The sequence below is a fragment of the Eublepharis macularius genome, chromosome 16, assembly GCF_028583425.1.
Source record: "Eublepharis macularius isolate TG4126 chromosome 16, MPM_Emac_v1.0, whole genome shotgun sequence".
Classification (NCBI taxonomy): Eukaryota; Metazoa; Chordata; class Lepidosauria; order Squamata; family Eublepharidae; genus Eublepharis; species Eublepharis macularius.
The window spans coordinates 15,609,877-15,628,538 of NC_072805.1; the positions used below are offsets into that span (position 1 = coordinate 15,609,877).

General features: G+C 45.3%; 1 protein-coding gene across 1 annotated transcript in view; it reads left to right on the top strand.

The window, feature by feature from the left end:
- GPI (glucose-6-phosphate isomerase) overlaps positions 1 to 18,662 on the top strand; it is a 37,222-nt gene that overhangs the window by 1,488 nt on the left and 17,072 nt on the right. The window contains exons 2-8 of the mRNA XM_055000331.1: positions 4,295 to 4,385; positions 5,234 to 5,302; positions 7,442 to 7,561; positions 9,609 to 9,692; positions 9,784 to 9,930; positions 13,399 to 13,470; positions 17,393 to 17,437. Of these exons, the coding sequence (XP_054856306.1) occupies positions 4,295 to 4,385; positions 5,234 to 5,302; positions 7,442 to 7,561; positions 9,609 to 9,692; positions 9,784 to 9,930; positions 13,399 to 13,470; positions 17,393 to 17,437 (628 nt within the window). The remainder of the gene's footprint in view (positions 1 to 4,294; positions 4,386 to 5,233; positions 5,303 to 7,441; positions 7,562 to 9,608; positions 9,693 to 9,783; positions 9,931 to 13,398; positions 13,471 to 17,392; positions 17,438 to 18,662) is intronic.

The window sequence follows — 18,662 nt, forward strand, 5'->3', positions numbered from 1 at the left end:
AAGGTTTGAAAAGCCTTTGGGATTCCCATGACTTGGCAGGAACTAAGAGATTTGGGGTTTTTTTTTTCGTGTGTGTTAAAAGTCACTCTGTACAAATAGGGTTCAGAATACTACGCTGTTGCCTTCTTAATCACAAATGCTTGCAAATTGTGCCTGTGTGTTAGTTATGAACTATTTGGTGGTATAACCACTCCAAATCTGGGCAAGAGATCCACAAATACAGTCAAGGGCACTCTCCTGACCCCTAAATGTTTATTGCTGGGTTCCATATCTCTGGGAAGGAGTTAGCATTTTAATTCAGATGTAGGAGCTCTTTTAAGTGAGCGTCTTGCCTCTAGATCAACAGTGTAAAGGCTTAAGGATGCTTCCCACATATTCACTGTCTTCCTGTGTGAATATTGCCTCTTGCTGGGAATCAAATATATAGCATCTCTTGTGGAAAAAATGCACTGACCAAACCTTTCTTCCACATCTCCATGCAATGAAAAACTGTAGGTGCATTTGTGTCCTGCAAGCTTCAATTCCAGAAGTGAATTCTTGTAGGAGATCAGTTCCGTACGGTGTTGCTTTTCTGGCTGCTAAGTCATGTAGACCGTTAAAATGAGTTTACAGCTTGCAAATCAAAAGCTATAACCTACATGCGAAGCAATATCCTGGCTGGCATTAATATGCAGGGAAATTGCATAAGGCGGGGCAGTGTGTTACTAGTGTTACCTAACCTTGATTAAAATGGTCGTTGCAATCGCACCAGACCTTTTACCTCTTAATGAACCTTCCAGGGAGGGGAAGAAAAACAACATTGATTCTCGCAGGGTAATTATCTCAGTTCCGCTACTGTGAGAAACAGAACTGATAGTTAGAAATCGGGAGTGAAGAAAGATCTCCATTAAGACGAGAGCTCGCTCCTGTGCTGACTTGTAGAGACAACGCATTCATCTTAATGCTCGCGTTTGTCACCCCGATACACACAAGTTTGCCCAGTGGAAGGAGATGTTTGGTATAATGAACAGTTGCTTTCTGGGATGGCCAAACATGAAGACTCCACTTGATTTGTCTTCAGGGCTGCTCCTTCCTTGCTGTTGGCCTCTCTGGTCACAATCCATGCTCTTGCTCAGCTCCTCTCAGTATTTGTGCAGCCTCTGTGCTGTTCAGCTGTTCTTGCTGACTTCTGGCCCGTTGTGAGAGCCGGAACTACCCAGAACAGCAGCACAAGTTGTCTGCTTGGGGTAACGGCTCACTTTGGGGACCCTGCTATGGCCATGCAAGCAAGTGGGATGGGAGGAAATGGTAGGTATGCTCTGTCAATGGCTGGCTTGCAAAAGGCAACTTCTGCCTTTCCCAGGCAAGGAGATGAATAGATGGGATGTAGAAAAGCAAACAGTGTCTGGAGTTCAAGAACGTTTGGCACTTAGACAGCTGTACTCCATAAGCTGTCATTGGAATAACAGTTTAAAACTTGGATGCAATGAGAAAGAGAATGGCTTTTTGAGAACCCTTAAATAAAGTGCGTGTGGGGAGCTAGAAATGCTGCGATGACTCTTCCTTCCATCAAATTTAGGAATACATAACCATCCCTGTTTGAACAATATAGCAATACTGATACGTTCTTAAAGCAAGTTCAGGGCTTCTCACTCAGTTGAAAACAGCGGAGCTTCTAGTGCAGAGTCGGTTCTTGCTGTGCGAAAGGAAGCCGGAGCAGTTTTGCCCTGGAAATCAGGAAAGGCCCCCCCCCCCCCACACACACACACACACACCAAGTTCTGGAGCTTTGTTGACTGCTGGAATGGGGGTGCAGCGGGCAGAGAACACATTTTTAAATAATCTTTTGGCATCTGGCTGAAGAGGAAAAGTTTCGCGCACACACGTTTGTTTTCACTCTCCTTTACAAGACCAGCGCAAGCTTGTAGCTGGAACTTCATGCACTGATCCTAAGTACATTTATTTGAAAGTGAATCCTGCTTACTTCAGTGGGGCTTACTCCAGTGTAAGTGTGCCTTGGTTTGCAACTGCAATAGCTTATTGACTTGCAGCTGTAGCACTCATGAACATTTTGGGTGCTCCATGATCTTTATTCTTTATTCTCGAAAGCTTATGCTAAAATAAAATTGGTTAGTCTTAAAGGTGCTACTGGACTCTTTTTGATGATCAAGGTGGTTTGATATTTATTTATTTATGTCATTTATAGTCCGCCTTTCTCACTGAGACTCAAGACGGATTACACAGTATGAGATTAGTACAATCGGTATCAAGGACATTTCCATAAACAATTCCATAGGGTAAAGAGATACAAGTTTAAAGTTATAGCATTAGCAAGAATCCAATATAGATTAGAAAAAATACTGAAGCAGAACATAATTCTAGGACTGACATTAGACAACATGGAGCACAAGTGGTACATAGGAGTACACATTAAAAGCAACAGATAACATGTAAGGCAACATAGTGATGAAGTCTACAGTCCCTAACTCACTAGCGAAGCACCTGAGACCCCTTCCCTACCATACAGCCCTCCCATTTTGGGTGCATCTTTTCATGTGGCTGTATTCGTTCATGGCTGAGCAAACCCTTTGGGCGATCATCTTGGACTACGCTACGTTGCCAAATATCTTGGCAATATCGATCTTTGCAGACATCTTCTAGCTATGGTTGTTGAATGGTGTGGTTGTTGAATCTTCCCATTTCTTGTTATTGGGGAGGATTCAGTGCGTTCAGGTTCACTATGTCTCCTGGCATTAATTAACGCCTCGCAGCTTCTTTGTCTCACAAAGACTACGTTGCACCATTAAACAGGGAACGTAGAGATGGCGGTAGAGATGGAGGAAGACGAAGTCCAGGCTTGACAGATCTTTCCCCAAGTGGTTCTGTGTTTCTTAGATGGAGCATAGCTGGAAAGCAACTCAGGAGGGTATTGGGGAAACCGTGGCACTTCTACCGATTCTACTGTAGAAATTAAACCAGAATTCTGTCCCTACAGGCCTTGTAGACCTCTTGCGCTGCTACTGCAGCCTCTGCCAACAAAACATTCAAAAACCAGTGGGGGGACATTTTAACATTGGAGGACATTCAGTTGCCGTCCTAAAAATAGTAGTTATCCTGCAGAGGAATTTCAAAGGGAAATTAGAAAGAGAAGCAGTTGAACTGCAACTGATAATGAAGCTGAAGACAGTGCATCCACCTGGACTGAATCGAGACATTGGCTTCTTTTCTCATTTCTCCACACCCACTACCCCTCTGCTTCCCGCACCCTATTCTGTCATGCCTGCTGTTGTCATTCACCGGCTATTATCATTCAGCTTCTCAAATCACTCCACTCTCCAAGATGTAAGGACAGATGGACTCACCTTAGCTTTATCTGAATAAGTGAGCTGTGACTCAAAAAAGCCCTCGTACTCTACCACAAATTTTGTTAACTCTCATAGGTTCTACTGGACTCTTGCTCTTTTCTACTCTGTCAACAAGTCACTCTTCTGGCTTGTAGATGTCCTCCAATGCCCTTCTTTTTACCTGGGGCAGACCAGGGCTAATATGTGCTGATATAGTCTATACAGGGGCCAGCTGCCTTGTACAATCGTTTGGCTATAGCCTAGGTTGTCTGCTCAGACTGCCCACAGCAACAGCAGCCGCATGAGATCTTTAAATTGGGAAGGCGGGGGTGGAACCTGAGTGCTTGTTGCGCGAAATGATCTACTCCCTGAATCTTCTCAAATCTGGATGTCCTCTTCAGACAAATAATGTCTGTCTTTCCAAATCAGCTTAAACACTTTTAAAGGGCTGGTCCCCGGCCAAAAACAGAGAAGGCAAATTTGCTTTCTACATGTCAGGATAATTCCAAATAGTTCAAAGAGCTTTGCTTGGGACAGTTGAGGTTTGAAAAATTTTTGCACACACGCACACCAAAAGGGGATACTTGGGGAAGTGAGCAGAAGGCACAAATTGTTCTTGCTTCTTGAATTGCTTCTAATAGCCTTCTAATAGTTATTCAGGTTGCTTGCTCAGGCCATGTTTCCACGCATGGATGGATGGCGATGAAAATTTGTTAAGACTTTTATTTTCGGTTGGGTACACTTAATAAAACTGCCTCTCTATTGGAGAAACAACCATATAAACATTAGCTTTAATATCTGCATCTTTGTCTGAACTAGTTGTGTATGTCTAGTCTTAACGAGAAGGGGCTAAATCCTCTTACGAAACTTTCTAAGCCAAGCATGGTTCTTAAACTGTTGTCCTTGCATTGCAATATTCTTTGATTACATGTTCCTTCTGGGCGAAGTGACATTTTTTATTATTTCGTTAGCTTGACGTTGAATACCGACCATGGAGACATCTTGGTGGACTATTCCAAAAACCTGATTACAGAGGAAGTAATGAAGCTGCTGATAGAACTGGTAATGAAACTCTTGCTTTTCTAGTGCTTAAAAATGATAGCACCGTCAGCGTGCCTGTAGCTGTAAGATAGTGATCCCCAACATGGCGACCCTGGGCACCACACTACAAGCTAATGAGTTTCCTGGTGCCCGTTTCCCCAAAGCAGGGTGCCAGTCCTGGCTTTCCTCTACCTCACTGGAGCAGGAGGTGCTTCAGAAGAACCCAGGAGGCCTCACCTCTGTGTTTTCAGGGAGTGCTCATTTGGAAATGGCTACCATCTTTTGAGAAGAGTGCTTGGCTTGCAAGCTCCCAACATCTTGGGACTGGTAAAAACCTCTCCACGGCAGCCATTTTGTGATTGTCTCCCACGGCAGCCATTTTGTGGTGGCAGCCACTCATCATTTTCAAAATTCTTTAAGCAGCTACAGCCTCCACAAGATCGGGGACCATCTGTTTGGCACAAGCCAAACAGATGGATCTTGGTACAATGGAGACAAACTCTTCCTTAAAAATCGACACTGGTCAGATATAATGTTAGGACTGAATTCCCAAGAATTCTTCCCGTGATTGGCACAATAGCAACTAGATCATTAAACCTGTCAGCTTATCTTCCCTCCGTATGGAGTCGAGTTGCCCTGTAGAAATTCAGGGTCCAGTTCTCCATTTGACAGGCACTGAAGTCTTCTGTAGTCTGATTAGTTGTAGGTCTCAATATGGACGTGTATGTGGTACAGTCCTCGTCAACCTGGAGGAAGAAAAAGCCGGTGTTGCGTGTGCAGCATTTTCTCTCCTTGCTAGCAAGGTATCTGCCTGGGCTGTTTGGTAGGTTTATTTCTCTTAGTCCTGAACTGCATGTTTTTGCTTCCAGGCAAAATCCAGGGGTGTTGAAAGTGCTAGAGAGAAAATGTTCACTGGAGAAAAGATCAACTTCACAGAGGTACGTCTGGTTCGTGGTTCTGCCACATGGCCAGGGTCTGAGCTCTTTCCCTGCCAACACGATGGGAACACGTAGACTTCTTTTGTGTGGTTCAAGTTGATAAAAGGGAGGGGCCGTGGCTGCATGGTAGAGCACCTGCTTTGCAAGCAGAAGGTCCCAGGTTCAATCCCCAGCATCTCTAGTTAAAAAAAGCTTGGGTAGAAAGTGATGTAGAAGACCTCTGCCTGAGACCTGGAGAGCCGCTGTCGTTCTGAGTGGACAGTTCTGGCCTTGATGGACAGAGAGTCTGATTCAGCACAGCAGCTTCAAAGGGGGTGCTGTTGATTCAAACTTTATCTCCTCTGCGAACTTCCTGGTACTTATCTGCCTACCTGCACATTCCTGCACATCTGGAATTGAGCGTAGGTCGCCACCAATCGCATCCCGCCCTGCTCTCCTGGAAACTGTTCAGTAATTTAGATTGCAGATCCTTGGGGACAGAAGTGCATTTTGGGGGAAATTACCATTAGCTACTCTGAACCTGTTGCATAGAGTGGGAGATAAATAAGTAAAACTTGGTAGCCGTAAGCAAGTTGCGTTCTCTCTGTGTAAGTTTGTTATTAGCATCTCTCGAATGCTTTAAGTGTCACATAACTTCGAACAGCCTGATAAGGCAGGCTTTTGTTATCCATGAAAAGAACGAGACATTTAATTTTTATAGCTGATCTTGCTTTTGTTCAAGCAGCACACTTTCCGAGCCACCTGATATGAGTCAGGTTCTTACTGATGGTGGAAAGAAAACACAATGGGGTTATACCTGTTGAATTACTGACTTATGAATCCAAAACAAGTCTTAAATGTTAATCAAACACAGAAACATAGACACTGTAATAATAGCAAAGCTATAATAATGCATGACAATAGAAACCCAAAATAGAAGCACAAGGTTGTTTGAACAATTATTGTAAGGCAGTTGACAAAATCAATTACACAAATGTGATGAAACCCACTTTTCACTGACGAGAGCCTAGGTATAATCTCATTTCAAACGAATTCCTCAAAGTCAGTTTCAGGAATTCAGCTTTTTTCAGCATTCAACAGCCTTACTGGTGGCAATGGTCCAATTCTGCCCAGGGCTTGTTGCTTCTAATCAAATGGATGCCTACCCTGCGAGCTTGAACTGGGCTCCGTTCCCAGGTTGTCACATTACATCAGGTAGGGTTCAGGGCAGAGCTGGTGCCACTTAAAACTGCTGTGAGCCAAGAAGCCCCGCACTGACCTCCATTTCCATCAGAAATGGCATTGCATGGCATTGGAAAATAGTGCCTCGGAATTGCTCCCAATGTTATGGAGGTAGTTCCAGGGCCCGTGATATGTATGTGAAGCACTTCGAATGCGTGCGTAAATGCTGTCGTGAAGTGTATTGACAATTTCTCCCCAAGACACACATTTCCCAGATTCTCTTTGTAGGCTACGATAGTTAAGTACCTTAAAACATGGGTTGAGCAACTGTGTTTGGAAGCTTCTCAGAACTTGAGGCCACTTCCTCTTCTGGAAGGGAGTGGCTCTCTGTAATCTCACTGTTGTGTTTGTTGCTTGGCTGTGCAGTGCCTTTGAGAAGATCTGATGAATGGCTAGGTCTAGGAAATACTCTGCTTAGAACTGTTTAAATGAGCCATGGTTAATTCTAGGTCTTCCTTTATTGTTCGAAGTTTGATTTATTTCTCCAGCTTCTTTGATAACCTAGGTTGGTACCAGAGAGAAAAGGAAGGTGTCCACTGGATCACCGTCCAAATAATTGTTTGTGGCTTGGGAGGTTGCCTGTCTGAGACAGTGGCTCTGATCAGATGATGTCGCACCAAACCATGGTTTATTGGGCTGTGCTAATTACATGGAGTTCTGTCTGAATGCTGGACATTCCATTAAATATGATGGAATAGGGTCTGTCAAACCAGGGTTTGAATTTAGTAGTGCTCCCACCCAAGCTGCAGAGAAATTCTGGCTTCGTTGGAAAGCAGGATTTGAATTATTGGGAGCTGCATCCTGGTTGGGCAAACTTAACATAGTTTCATATGCCTTTCTGTCTTTTTGAGAAGGTGGTTTATGCCATAGCAACTTGCTCAAAACCCATAATTGTCCTGCACTACTTCTTATTTTCAGAACAGAGCGGTGCTCCATATTGCCCTGCGGAATCGCTCCAATACTCCGATCATGGTTGAAGGCAAAGACGTTGTCCCAGAAGTGAACAAAGTCTTGGAGAAGATGAAGAATTTCTGCCAGGTAGAAAACGCTTGTCAAGACTTGATCACTGTTTGCTTCCCCTTGTAGAATAGAGTACTGTCGTAGCTAACGCTGGTTCACCAGAGGAGTGCATCTGAATTCTACAAAATTCTCTGCCTCTTTGTTGTCCTTGTATATTTGTATGGTTGTCATCAGGGCTTTTTTTCGGCTGGAATGCGGTGGAACGGAGTTCCGGCACCTCTTGAAAATGGTCACATGGCCGGTAGCCCCGCCCCCTGATCTCCAGACAGAGGGGAGTTTAGATTGCCCTCCGCACCGCTGGAATGGCGCGGAGGGTGATCTAAACTCCCCTCTGTCTGGAGATCAGGGGGAGGGGCCACCGGCCATGTGACCATTTTCGACTAGGGCTATTTAAACTTTTAAAAACTCCCCCCTTGTTCTAGTTGACCTGAAGTGATGTCATTGTGCGGTCCTGAGTTCCACCACCTCTTTTCCCAGAAAAAAAGTCCTGCTTGCCATAAGATTAAGAGAGCAAATTGCAGAGAAAGGTGCCACTGAGTGTCTGCCTTTGCAGAGAACACTCTTGACTTTGACGGACCACCAATCTCATTCAGTATAAGACAGCTCTGTGTTACTGGGTGAGGGGCCAAGCTTGGAGAAGATGTTTATGTCCCTTGGCCAAATTGAAAGCCCAAGCGTGGTTTGCTCATACATGTATGTCAGCAGATCTCAGCATCAATCGGTGATGTGATAGGTGTAAATGTGATATGTGTAAATCACACAGCGTCAACAGAGGTGTTCATTGGAGCCTGCTGTGATGCACCACGTCTGTGTCTGATGAGACTAATAAATGGGAGTGCATTGAAAGCGTTTGGCATAAAGTAGCATGCTTGCAGTGGTTCTTAAAGGGGCGATTGCATGGGAAGTTTCTAAGCGGGGAATGAAGCAACTGCGTTCCATGATTGTGCAGCATGAGATGATAGTTGGGGTGATGGATGATCCTTACACCTAGAAAACGAGGTCCTGGTGGAGAATTCTAGTCCAACCTGACATGCTAATGGTAGGAGGAGGAGAGCGCATTCATAGATGCCCCTCCCCTCTGAATCTAGGGTCTAGGGGTGCTGGGATACTTTCCCAGGGATTGAAGGGCGTAACTGCCCACTGACAGTTCATGACATGAGATGAAGTGGCATAGATTCCCCAAGAACAGCTGGCCGTAATTGGGCACCATTTGCGGTGGCCCCAGAAGGGAGGATGAGGATGGAACGGACAATAGACTTGTGAAGCTAATGAGGATGTGATGCGGCAGCAAGAGGAAGCTGAAGCCATCCTTTGAAGAGGGGGGGGTGAGGATATCTGACTGTCACACAAGGTCAGCGCTGCACCAGATGGCCCGCTTCTGTAGACAGCTGTTCTCCTTTATTTTTTTTTTAAGCAGGGCTGGTCTGCTTTTTATTTAATGGCACAGAAATGCTGCAGTCTTCCATCACTTCTGCAACCTCCACAGGCTCAGAAACCCCGATGTTCTTGTAACCTGTGCCGCCATGCCCCCCCCTTCCCCGGCATATTCTTGGTGCTTTGCACTGGTATCCTAAGCAGAGCTGCCTCCTTCTAAGCCTCAGTGGGCTTAAAACACTGTAACTCTGCATAGGATTGTGCTGTGGGTGTTCAACATGCCTTGCAACGTTTCTGTTGGGTAGTTCAGCATTATTCACATATTGCAGATGGGGGGGGCAGGGTGAAGCCCCCCCCCCTTCTAAATCCACCTGGTGAGTTCATACCAGGGGTGAGATCTGAACCAGGAACTTGCTGACTCACTGCTCAGGCTTTTAACCAGACTTGCCACTTGCTTCCTTGGCCCTGACCACATTAGTGGAACAGCAGGTGGGGAAAGCCCAAGGAATTCGGCCCCTGCTTGCAAGGAAGTATCTTTTGATTGCAGTTGCTTGGTTTTCTGGAGCTTCTAGGGTTTTTTTTCTTCTTCTTTTGCAGCGGGTTTCAAAATATAAACTACAAGCATCAGTTTGCCACTTGCCAGTTTTTATTTCTTTTTTTTTTAATAACAAGATTTTTCTCACGTATGCAGAAAGTTCGGAGTGGGGACTGGAAAGGCTACACTGGGAAAGCCATCACTGACGTGGTCAACGTTGGGATTGGGGGATCGGATTTGGTGAGTTTTCTTGTTATTTTTAACGTTGTTCCACAGAGGAAACAGTTCGAGGCAAGAAACCTTGCAAATAAGGGTTTCGTCTGTTCTGCAGGGCCCCCTCATGGTGACGGAAGCTCTGAAGCCCTATTCTAAGGGAGGGCCCCGGGTTTGGTTCGTCTCCAACATCGACGGTACCCACATGGCCAAAACTTTGGCTGAACTAAATCCGGAGACGACGCTCTTCATTATTGCCTCCAAGGTATTTTCTGGTCAGGGGAGGGGGTGCGGTATGAGGGTAGAGGCTTTTTCATCCTTCGTCAATAGCTCATGCAAAATCAAGTTCTGGGTACAAACTTGTTTTGTGTGCACGTGTGTCCTGTGAGCCAGAAAGTGAGCATCCCTCCTTCGGTCATTCCCAAAGAGTGTGCCAAGGTGTGCTAATGTGGCATGAGAGAATGGTTAATGGGCTGAAAGGGAAACAAAAGGCCAGCCCCAAATGAACCAACGGAGGAGGTTGCTTGCTGTGCCTCAGCACAATTTGAGCATTCTGGCTTGTTCTCCTCTGGGCTGGGTAATTGGTTCTCTGTCTGGGGTGCAATTAGATAATTCCGTGGCCTACAAGGTGCTGGGACATTCTGCCCCAGAGCTTGGCGTATCTCTGCTCGTTCACCCTCTGGTCTTGCACCTTTTAGTCATGCAAGAACCACAAAGGTGTGCTCCCAGGGGAAGGTAACAATTAACTCTAAAGCCCCCAAATGGTTTCATGTGTGCTCTGAAAGTAAGCTGGAGGGAGCCCTTCAATAATTTGCTGGTTATTGCTGGCCAAGTGCCCACACAGACATCCTGGTGCAAAAGCAACAGCTTTAATAGAGCCATATTCTCAGAAGTAGCTCAGTTTGGAACCATGTTAAATGGAAGGCATCCTTGTATTTATTTTAAAAATTTATTTGCTGTCTTTCCACCCAAGTAGGCAGTAGGCGACTCATTGCATTTCTTCTTTTTCCACTTGATAAGGCACTTCTGTTATTTGTTCTAAGATGAAACTTGGAGCGAGGGGGAATTGCGTACACAATTTTTTTAGAAATCCAAATGAGGAGCGGCTCCTTTCAAACTTGTGTTCGTTGATCTAGTCATGCGGTGTAAAATGCTTGTTTTGTTGAGTCTTCTTGGAGGAACTCAGTAGATGAACTTGTTGAATTTCACTCATTTTCTGCTGGTGAAAAAGGAAAGGAGGGGGTCTCCTTTGACCACTCCGAAAGGTTATGCTAGAGGTTGTGGGACCTGTGTGGACAAAAGCCACGTGTAGGTGATAGTCGGAGGGGAATTGGGTGAGACTGAGTGGAAAAAGTTGGCTGGTTCTAGCCCAAGGATATAAAAACTGTAGCCGTTAAGATGAGTTGAATGCTGAAGCGTATAATGTGCTATTATGTGCAATATCTTTTTTAAAAAATGATAAGAGCCAAAGGCTCTGTCAATTTCACCTTTCTACAGGGCAGGCAAAGGTGGCTCCCCATAGGCTCTGTCAGGCCAAGAGGAAATTAACAAACCCTCTGAGGGTTTTAAGCTACTCTTCCCTGCTAACCTTCCGTCTCCCTACACTTGAGCATTCTCGTGTAAGGTTTCATGTAGAGAGACGCCGAGAAAGGTGAAAGATTGAGGGATGGCGATCTCACTGTAACAACTGATTATTGAACATGTCCAGCTGAACCTTCCTCGGTGGAATCTAGGTCTAGTTGAATGCCGTAGTGAGCTTTTGCTAGGCCTGTGTTCGAGCTGGATTCACCAGCACTTATTTAGAATAACCTTTAGTAAGGAGCAGGGCTTTTTTTCAGCGGGAACATGGTGGAACGGAGTTCCAGCACGTCTTGAAAATGGTCACATGGCCGGTGGCCCCGCCCCCTGATCTCCAGACAGAGGGGAGTTGAGATTGCCCTCTGCACTGCTGGGGGAATGGTATAAGATTGAAGTGAGTCCGTGGAAGGTTTCATGTGAATGGGCTGAAGGGTCCTTTATAACTCTAGGCATTGCAGGCCTTAACCAAATGGTTGTGGCAGCCGCTAGCAAGTAGAGCTTCTCATTACCCTGTCATGGCAGCAGCGAACAAGGGCTTAGGATGCTGGAGTCCAAAGCGGGTTCCAAATAGCTGCTGGCATTGGCTTTGTGAATAAATCGGGGTCTTCAAGCTCTCCTGCCTGTAAGGCTGAAATTCCCGTTAGGAAGAACAACATTTCTTCCTCATTTGCTAGGCTGTCATTCTGATAATTGGATAGAATTGGAAAGGGATGAATGGCATTCCTAAGAGTTTGCTTTATAAACTGGCCTTTTATTTGAGTGAAATCAGGTTTTGGAAATGGATGGGGGAATCGAGGTGGACGTGGTGTTGGTCCTAGCAGCTGCATTTTCAATGGTTGAATGAACTCCAGTGAGGGAGAGGATCCCGACCAGAATTGCATGACTGGCCATGTTTATGCCTCTCATAAAGCAAAACCTCTTTTTGTTTGTTTTTCGCTAATGAGCAAATGGAAATGTCCAAGCATCAAGGGGAACAAAGAGGCCCGTGTTCCTAGATAAAGCAATCGTTGGCTTGGGTGGTTCGGATGTCCTGGCAAAACTAAAATTGATCCCCCAAAACTGGATGATTTGACAGTGCACACCGTGTTGTAATGAATGGACTTGTATGGTTGCAATGGGTTGTGCACAGAGATCTTTTGTGCCAAACGATGACCCGTTTTCTTTGTATATCAGAGTCATCCAAAAAATGTAGGTGCCAAACTCACTTTTCTGCCTTCAGGGTATTGTTTTTTTAATGATCATTATTTCCCATTTACTACTGCCAAAAACCCTAACCCTAATCTCTATACTAAGACAACAGTGTTGTATAAATAAATATGAGGGTCACCTTGGTTGTCATTATCCCCCCGAAAGCTAACCATTAACTCTAACCTAATTTCTTCTCCCCAATTTCTTATAATTTCATAGCTTTTTCACAAAGTTCCATTGAATTCAATATTGGAAAGTATAGGAAATAACCAGTTAAGAAACTGATCCGTTCAGCTCCATTGAATAGTATAAATTAAAGTGTTGATATAAATGAACAAGAACTTTATGCATGTTGACATTATGCAACGTGGCCAGTGTCAACTTGGGCTCCTGGAGACCTAGATTTAAATCCCCATTCTGCCGTGGAAGCTTGCAGGGGTGACCTTGGGCCAGTCACACACTCTCAGCATGACTGCCTCGCAGGGCTGTTGTGAAGATAAAATTGAAGAGAGGAGAACAATATAAGCTGATTTTGGGTCCCCTGTGGGGAGAAAGGCCAAACTATAAAGTACATAGATAAAGAAATACAACAACATACCTTAAATGATAAATGAATTATGTACTATTGCTAAGAGGCGCTGCAATTAAAAAAAAAACTAGGTGATGATGAAATTTCTGGACACCGGGGCAGCCTGGCACCTGGGATTTGTTAGTTCATGTGCTGTGTTCCCGTCCCTCCTTTTTAGAATAGTGCAAGGCCTGGAGACTGGTGGAGGGGGAGACCTTAATTGTACTGTGTTTCCAAAGAAAATTCTGTTTCCAGTGGCTTCTCCCTCCCCCGCCCCCAAACAAGATAGGGATGTCTGTGTCCCTTTGCCTTGGGTCTGAAGCAGTTTTGTGTCCCCTTGTTTGTTGCATGTGGCTTGACCAAGATTTTTTTTTCTTTTACCTCTCTCCCGCAATGCAGACTTTCACCACCCAGGAAACCATCACAAATGCAGAGACTGCCAAAGAATGGTTCCTCCACGCTGCTAACGATGTGAGTGTCGCTGTGTACGTCTTTGAATTTATTTCCACAGCTGCAAAGCCCTCCACAAGAACTCTTCTTCTGCCTGCTTACGTAGGGACATTGATACAACTCTGAAAGTTATAGAGGGGGACTCCTAACGTTTTGAAAAGATTCCCTGCCCAGATCCTTTTAGAGGAAACTCTCTTGGAAGCCTGGTTCTTGGCACACCTGCTGTCGAGAATACCGTTGTCCAGTTCTGCACTGAAACACTTCATAGCCCCGATTCTCTTTGTGAGTGAAGTCTGTTACCAGTGTGGCTGCAGCTGGCATCCTTACTCACAATGAATGATTGCCAAGAAGAGCTTTCGTTGGGACAGGTGTCTGTTTTATGGTTGATTTTTAAAAAAAAAAGACATACCATGGTAACTTTGCCAGCCTCTCCTCCCTCCCATTGATTTGCAGCCTCTGGGACACACATGCCCTACTCCAGAGTATATTCCCTACTCTCCGTCCTGTTGATGTGCATAGATGCCATGTTAATGTTCACTGGATTTTTGTGAACCATTCTAAAATACGGTTTCTCATTTTGTATGAAGGAAGCCCTAGTTAGGATTCATTCACACAATATGTGAAACAGTCCTTCATGTTGATAGAAGAGAGGAGGGAAACTCACTCCGGAGGGGATCTGTGTCTTCTAAGCGACACCTGGCTTTTTTTAAAGCTTGCAAGGATCCCGCCTTACATTTGAACCAGGCCTGAATTATCTGTGTAGAAGTGGAAAACAGCAAGAGTCCAGTAGCACCTATAAGACTGGCAACATTTATGGTAGGGTCTGAGCTTTTGTGAGCCACAGCTCACTTCTTCAGATACAATGTGAGTCCATCTGTCCTTATATCTTGGAGAGTGGAGTGATTACAGAAGCTAAATGATAATAACTGGCAAATGACAAAGGCAGGCGAGATTGAATAGGGTGGGGTATGCAGAAGGGTGGTGGGTGTAGAGAAACCAGTGGACCCAACATTAACAGCCATACCATCTCTGGTTCATACTCCTGCTCATCCTCCAGTGTGATTTATGTCATCATGTGTCAGCAATGCCCCTCCACTCTGCTTTGGACAAACTGACCAGTCCCTTTGACAAAGAATTAATGAACATACATCTGACATCAGGAACAAAACATTCAAAAAACAGTGGGGCAACATTTTAACCTTCCAGGACCTTCAGTTACTGACCTAAAAGTAGCAGTTCTCCTGCAGAGGAATTTCAAAGGGAGATTGGAAAGAGTTGCAACGAAGCCCAAGACTACACATCCGTCTGGACTGAATCAAAACAAAGGCTTCCAGTCTCATTACCAATGCCCATTTTTCCACACCCACCACCCCTCTGCATACCCCACCCTATTCAATCTCGCCTGCCGTTGTCATTCAACCAGCTATTATTATTTGGCTTTTGTAATCATTCCACTCCAAGTTATAAGGACAGATGGACTCACATTCTAGCTGTACCTGAAGAAGTGAGCTGTGGCTCTCAAAAGCTCATCCTCTACCATAAATGTTGTCAGTCTTATAGGTGCTACTGGGCTCTTACTCTTTTCCACTGCTACAGGCAGACTAATACGGCTACCCATCTTGATTTATATATATATATAGAAGACTGGGTAGATCTGAGCAATGGAATGTTGCAGAGCCGGTTATGCTAGAAGGAAATGTGAGACCCGTTCTGGCTTCTGAGTGCCCCAGAGACTTGGCAACTCCCCTTGCCGTTTGGAGCCTGGTTGTATTTGCAACGGAGGTCGGCCTCATCAACAGCAGATGCCAAGACTATGAATAGATGGCCTTAAGTGGGAACCATCCATTAAGTCTTCGAGAAAAGATGCTATTTGCTGCACTCTATAATCTTACTGGGGAGAACAGTGCAAAACTGTCGAACTGATGGAGTCAGAAAGCATTGCCCGCATCAGTTGAGAGAGGGAGCGTTTTGCCACGATTCGTTGCCAGATGACAGGAGGACAAAGTTACGTCAGGGTGCTGCTTGCTTGCTCCTGCCAGGTTTTCCCCTCTTTCCCCATCCCATATGTTAACAAGAGACGCTAAAACTGGGCATGCGGGAGGAGTTTTTGCCAAACCCAGTGAGATGGTTTGTAACCAGTTGGCTTTGCATGTGTGGCACCCACCCCCACATCAAATAATTTACTATTGGGGCCATTTCACTGCTGGGAGCCTCTTCTTTCCCTGTGCTCTTGGTGCAAACTGAGCCCCTGTGGCATTTGGGAAATTAATTCCTTGAAGGTGCTATCTGCCTGAGGGATATGCGAGTCTGCTTGGAGGAACTGGGACCCTGTCCTTAGGTGGCGCTGTCCTGGTTGCCACAGGCTGCCGGTAGCTAACCTAAGAGAGGCAAGCCATAGCTCAGAACTCCTTGGAAGCTCAAGCCTCTTAACCCCAAAGCTCTGTCCACTGACGGCTCTGGGAATTTGGGGGAGCCCTTGAGCGAGATGCCCTGTAACCCCGCCGGTTTGCAAAAATGAGGCTGCTGAAAACTCTCCCACGTGCTGACTCTGATATTCTCAGCGCTTTATGCACAGTGAGATCAGCAGCCTGAATTTTTTTGTGGGAGACTCCCTCTGGATTAGGCCATGGAACTCCCACAATCCCAGGTTCTCTTTGTTCTGTGCAAACCCTCAGAGGTGCCGTCTCTTTTTCATGACTTTGTATGATCCAGAGACCGGGAAAAACTGCATTCTGGTTTCACAGGGGAGTTAATAACTAGTACTGAAAAGGGCCGGTCTGGCCACCTGGATCCTTGCCATGGTAACATCGAGTCCTGACTACTGCAATACACTGTACATTGGTCTCTCCTCTAAGTTAACTTGGAGACTGCAGTTGGTGTGGAACACTGCAGCTCGGCGGTTATTGAGAGCTAGAAGAACCATGAATATTGCTCCCATTCTAGTCACTCCATTGGCTTCCAATCAGTTACCGAGCGCAATTCAAGGTCCATTGTATCTGTGGGACTACCTCTCTCCCTATATTCCACCATGGCAACTTCGCTCGTCTGAACAGGGCCTTCTGCAGGTACCACCTTTCTCATGGGCAAAATCAGCAGCTGTCTGTACAGGAGCATTCTCCGTGGTGGCCCCACTTTGTGGAGGTGAGGAAAGCTCCCACTCTCCTGGTCTTCCACAAACAATGCAAAAAATTCATTGTTCAAGAGGGAGGGCTGTACTGAAAGAGATCCATCAGCAAAGGGACCAAAGACTTCAGTGCTATTTCTAGAAACAGTGAGGGACCCTAGACATTACTGGTATTGCTATAAGTATGATCTTACTGGGTAGTTCCTATGTTGTTTAATATATCAGTCATGGAAATTGCCTGTGCTCTCTTTCAACACTATTAATTCTTTAAACCTTTCCATTCTTCCGCTCTCTTTAAATCTTACAACATGCATGTATAGACCCATTACATGTATATTGAAATGTCATGATGTTGAATGTACAGACTCACACCGTGTAATCCGCCTTGAGTCTCAGTGAGAAAGGCGGACTATAAATGATGTAAATAAATAAGACCCACCTGGTTCTACTTCCTCCTCAAGCTCAACCCCTGCCTGTTCCGGAAAGGCTTTTTCTGTTGGGGAGGGGATAAGGTCTGCATCTGTGCACATCCACCCTTGTAAACTTTCTACCTAAATTCAGTCTGTAAGCTCTTCTGCAAAGGAATTGGCCGTTCATTACTTCGTAGGGGCTGATGCGGCAGAAGCAAATGGGACTCCCCATCTTTGCAAATATCTTCCCCGTTGCAGTGACCTCTTTTTCGAGTCTTGCCTGGGCTCTCTGCTTGAGGCCCCTTTCCACCATTTCCTCTGAATAAAGTCAGCAAGTGGCATCTTGCAGATGAGGATGTCTTGGAGGGTTCTTCTGCCTAACCATCTCTTTTGATTTATTTACTTAAAGCCTTCTGCAGTGGCCAAGCACTTCGTTGCCTTGTCGACCAATGGTGTAAGTATCTAGCTGTTGCACGCATTTCAGTTTCGTGCGAGTGCCTGAGTTGTCAAGGGTTGGTGAAAATGAAGAGGTTCTCTGCACTTCTGAAAAACGGGCTGGGATAAGAAGTTCAGACAGCTGCGCCAATTGTGGGGATCTTAGGCCAGCAAAAGGTAAGGTTAGGGAGCGGGGAGTGAGACAAGTACTCCGTTATGGAACTGTTCTCTGTTCAAAGTTCTGAAGCTCTTTTGAATTGTACTGTGTGAAGATTTAGGTGTTACCTTCTGCCTTAAGTTGAGAAATAATACTTTTTAGGCAAAGAGATGTTGCGTAAGTAAGGGCGTGGTGAGAATCCACTTTTTTTTTCTTAAAATGCTGTGGATGGTTCTGTGTCTTAACTAGCTTTGTTTCGAAGTTAAGTTTTCTGCTTCTATAGATTTAAAGAAATGAAAAGTGAAAAATAGTTGTGGTCAGTATTGTAGCTACTCCTGACCTGGATAGCCCAGGAGAGCCTGATCTCATCAGCTCTCAGAAGCTAAGCAGGGTCAGCCTTGGTTAGTAATTGGATGGGAGACCTCCAAGGAAGACTAGGAGTTGCAGAGGCAGGCAATGGCAAACCACCTCTGTGAGTCTCTTGCCATAAAAAACCCACCAGGGGTCGCCATAAGTCACTATGACTTGAGAGCAGGATTTCATTTCAGTATTGGCAGCTATAATTGAACTATATACTTAATTGAAAGTAAATATCACTCAGCTTAGTAGTGTGAGTAAATGTGGTTCGGGAAACGTTTGATTCTTCTTTGAGGGTTTTGTCACTTTGTCATAAGTGCGGTGAAAGGGGGCCTTCCGCTTCTACTGTGTTCTCATTGTATGTCCAACAGAGAGAAGGAATAACCAAACACAAGACTGTTGTGGCTTGCTCTCTCTGGGTCAAAATGGTCTGCCTTGGCTTTGTTTGTGGGAGGGCCTTGAATAAACCCTTAAGAAGTTCTGTTTTGCTGTTCTGTTGGGTTCTCTGTCTTGGAATGTAACCCTTTGAGACCTTGGTCCTTGTTCAGACGTAACAATCCAGACCTTCTGTTTCCTTATTTAAGTGGCTTATATCCAGCCAGCGCTTGGGGCCAGCGGCGCTCACTGTCTGCCTGTAGGCCTCTTATTCCATCAGAACAAGCAGAGCAAAACGCCAGGCTAACAAAATACTCCACATCCCACAATAGCCCTGCAGAGAAGATTAGCATAT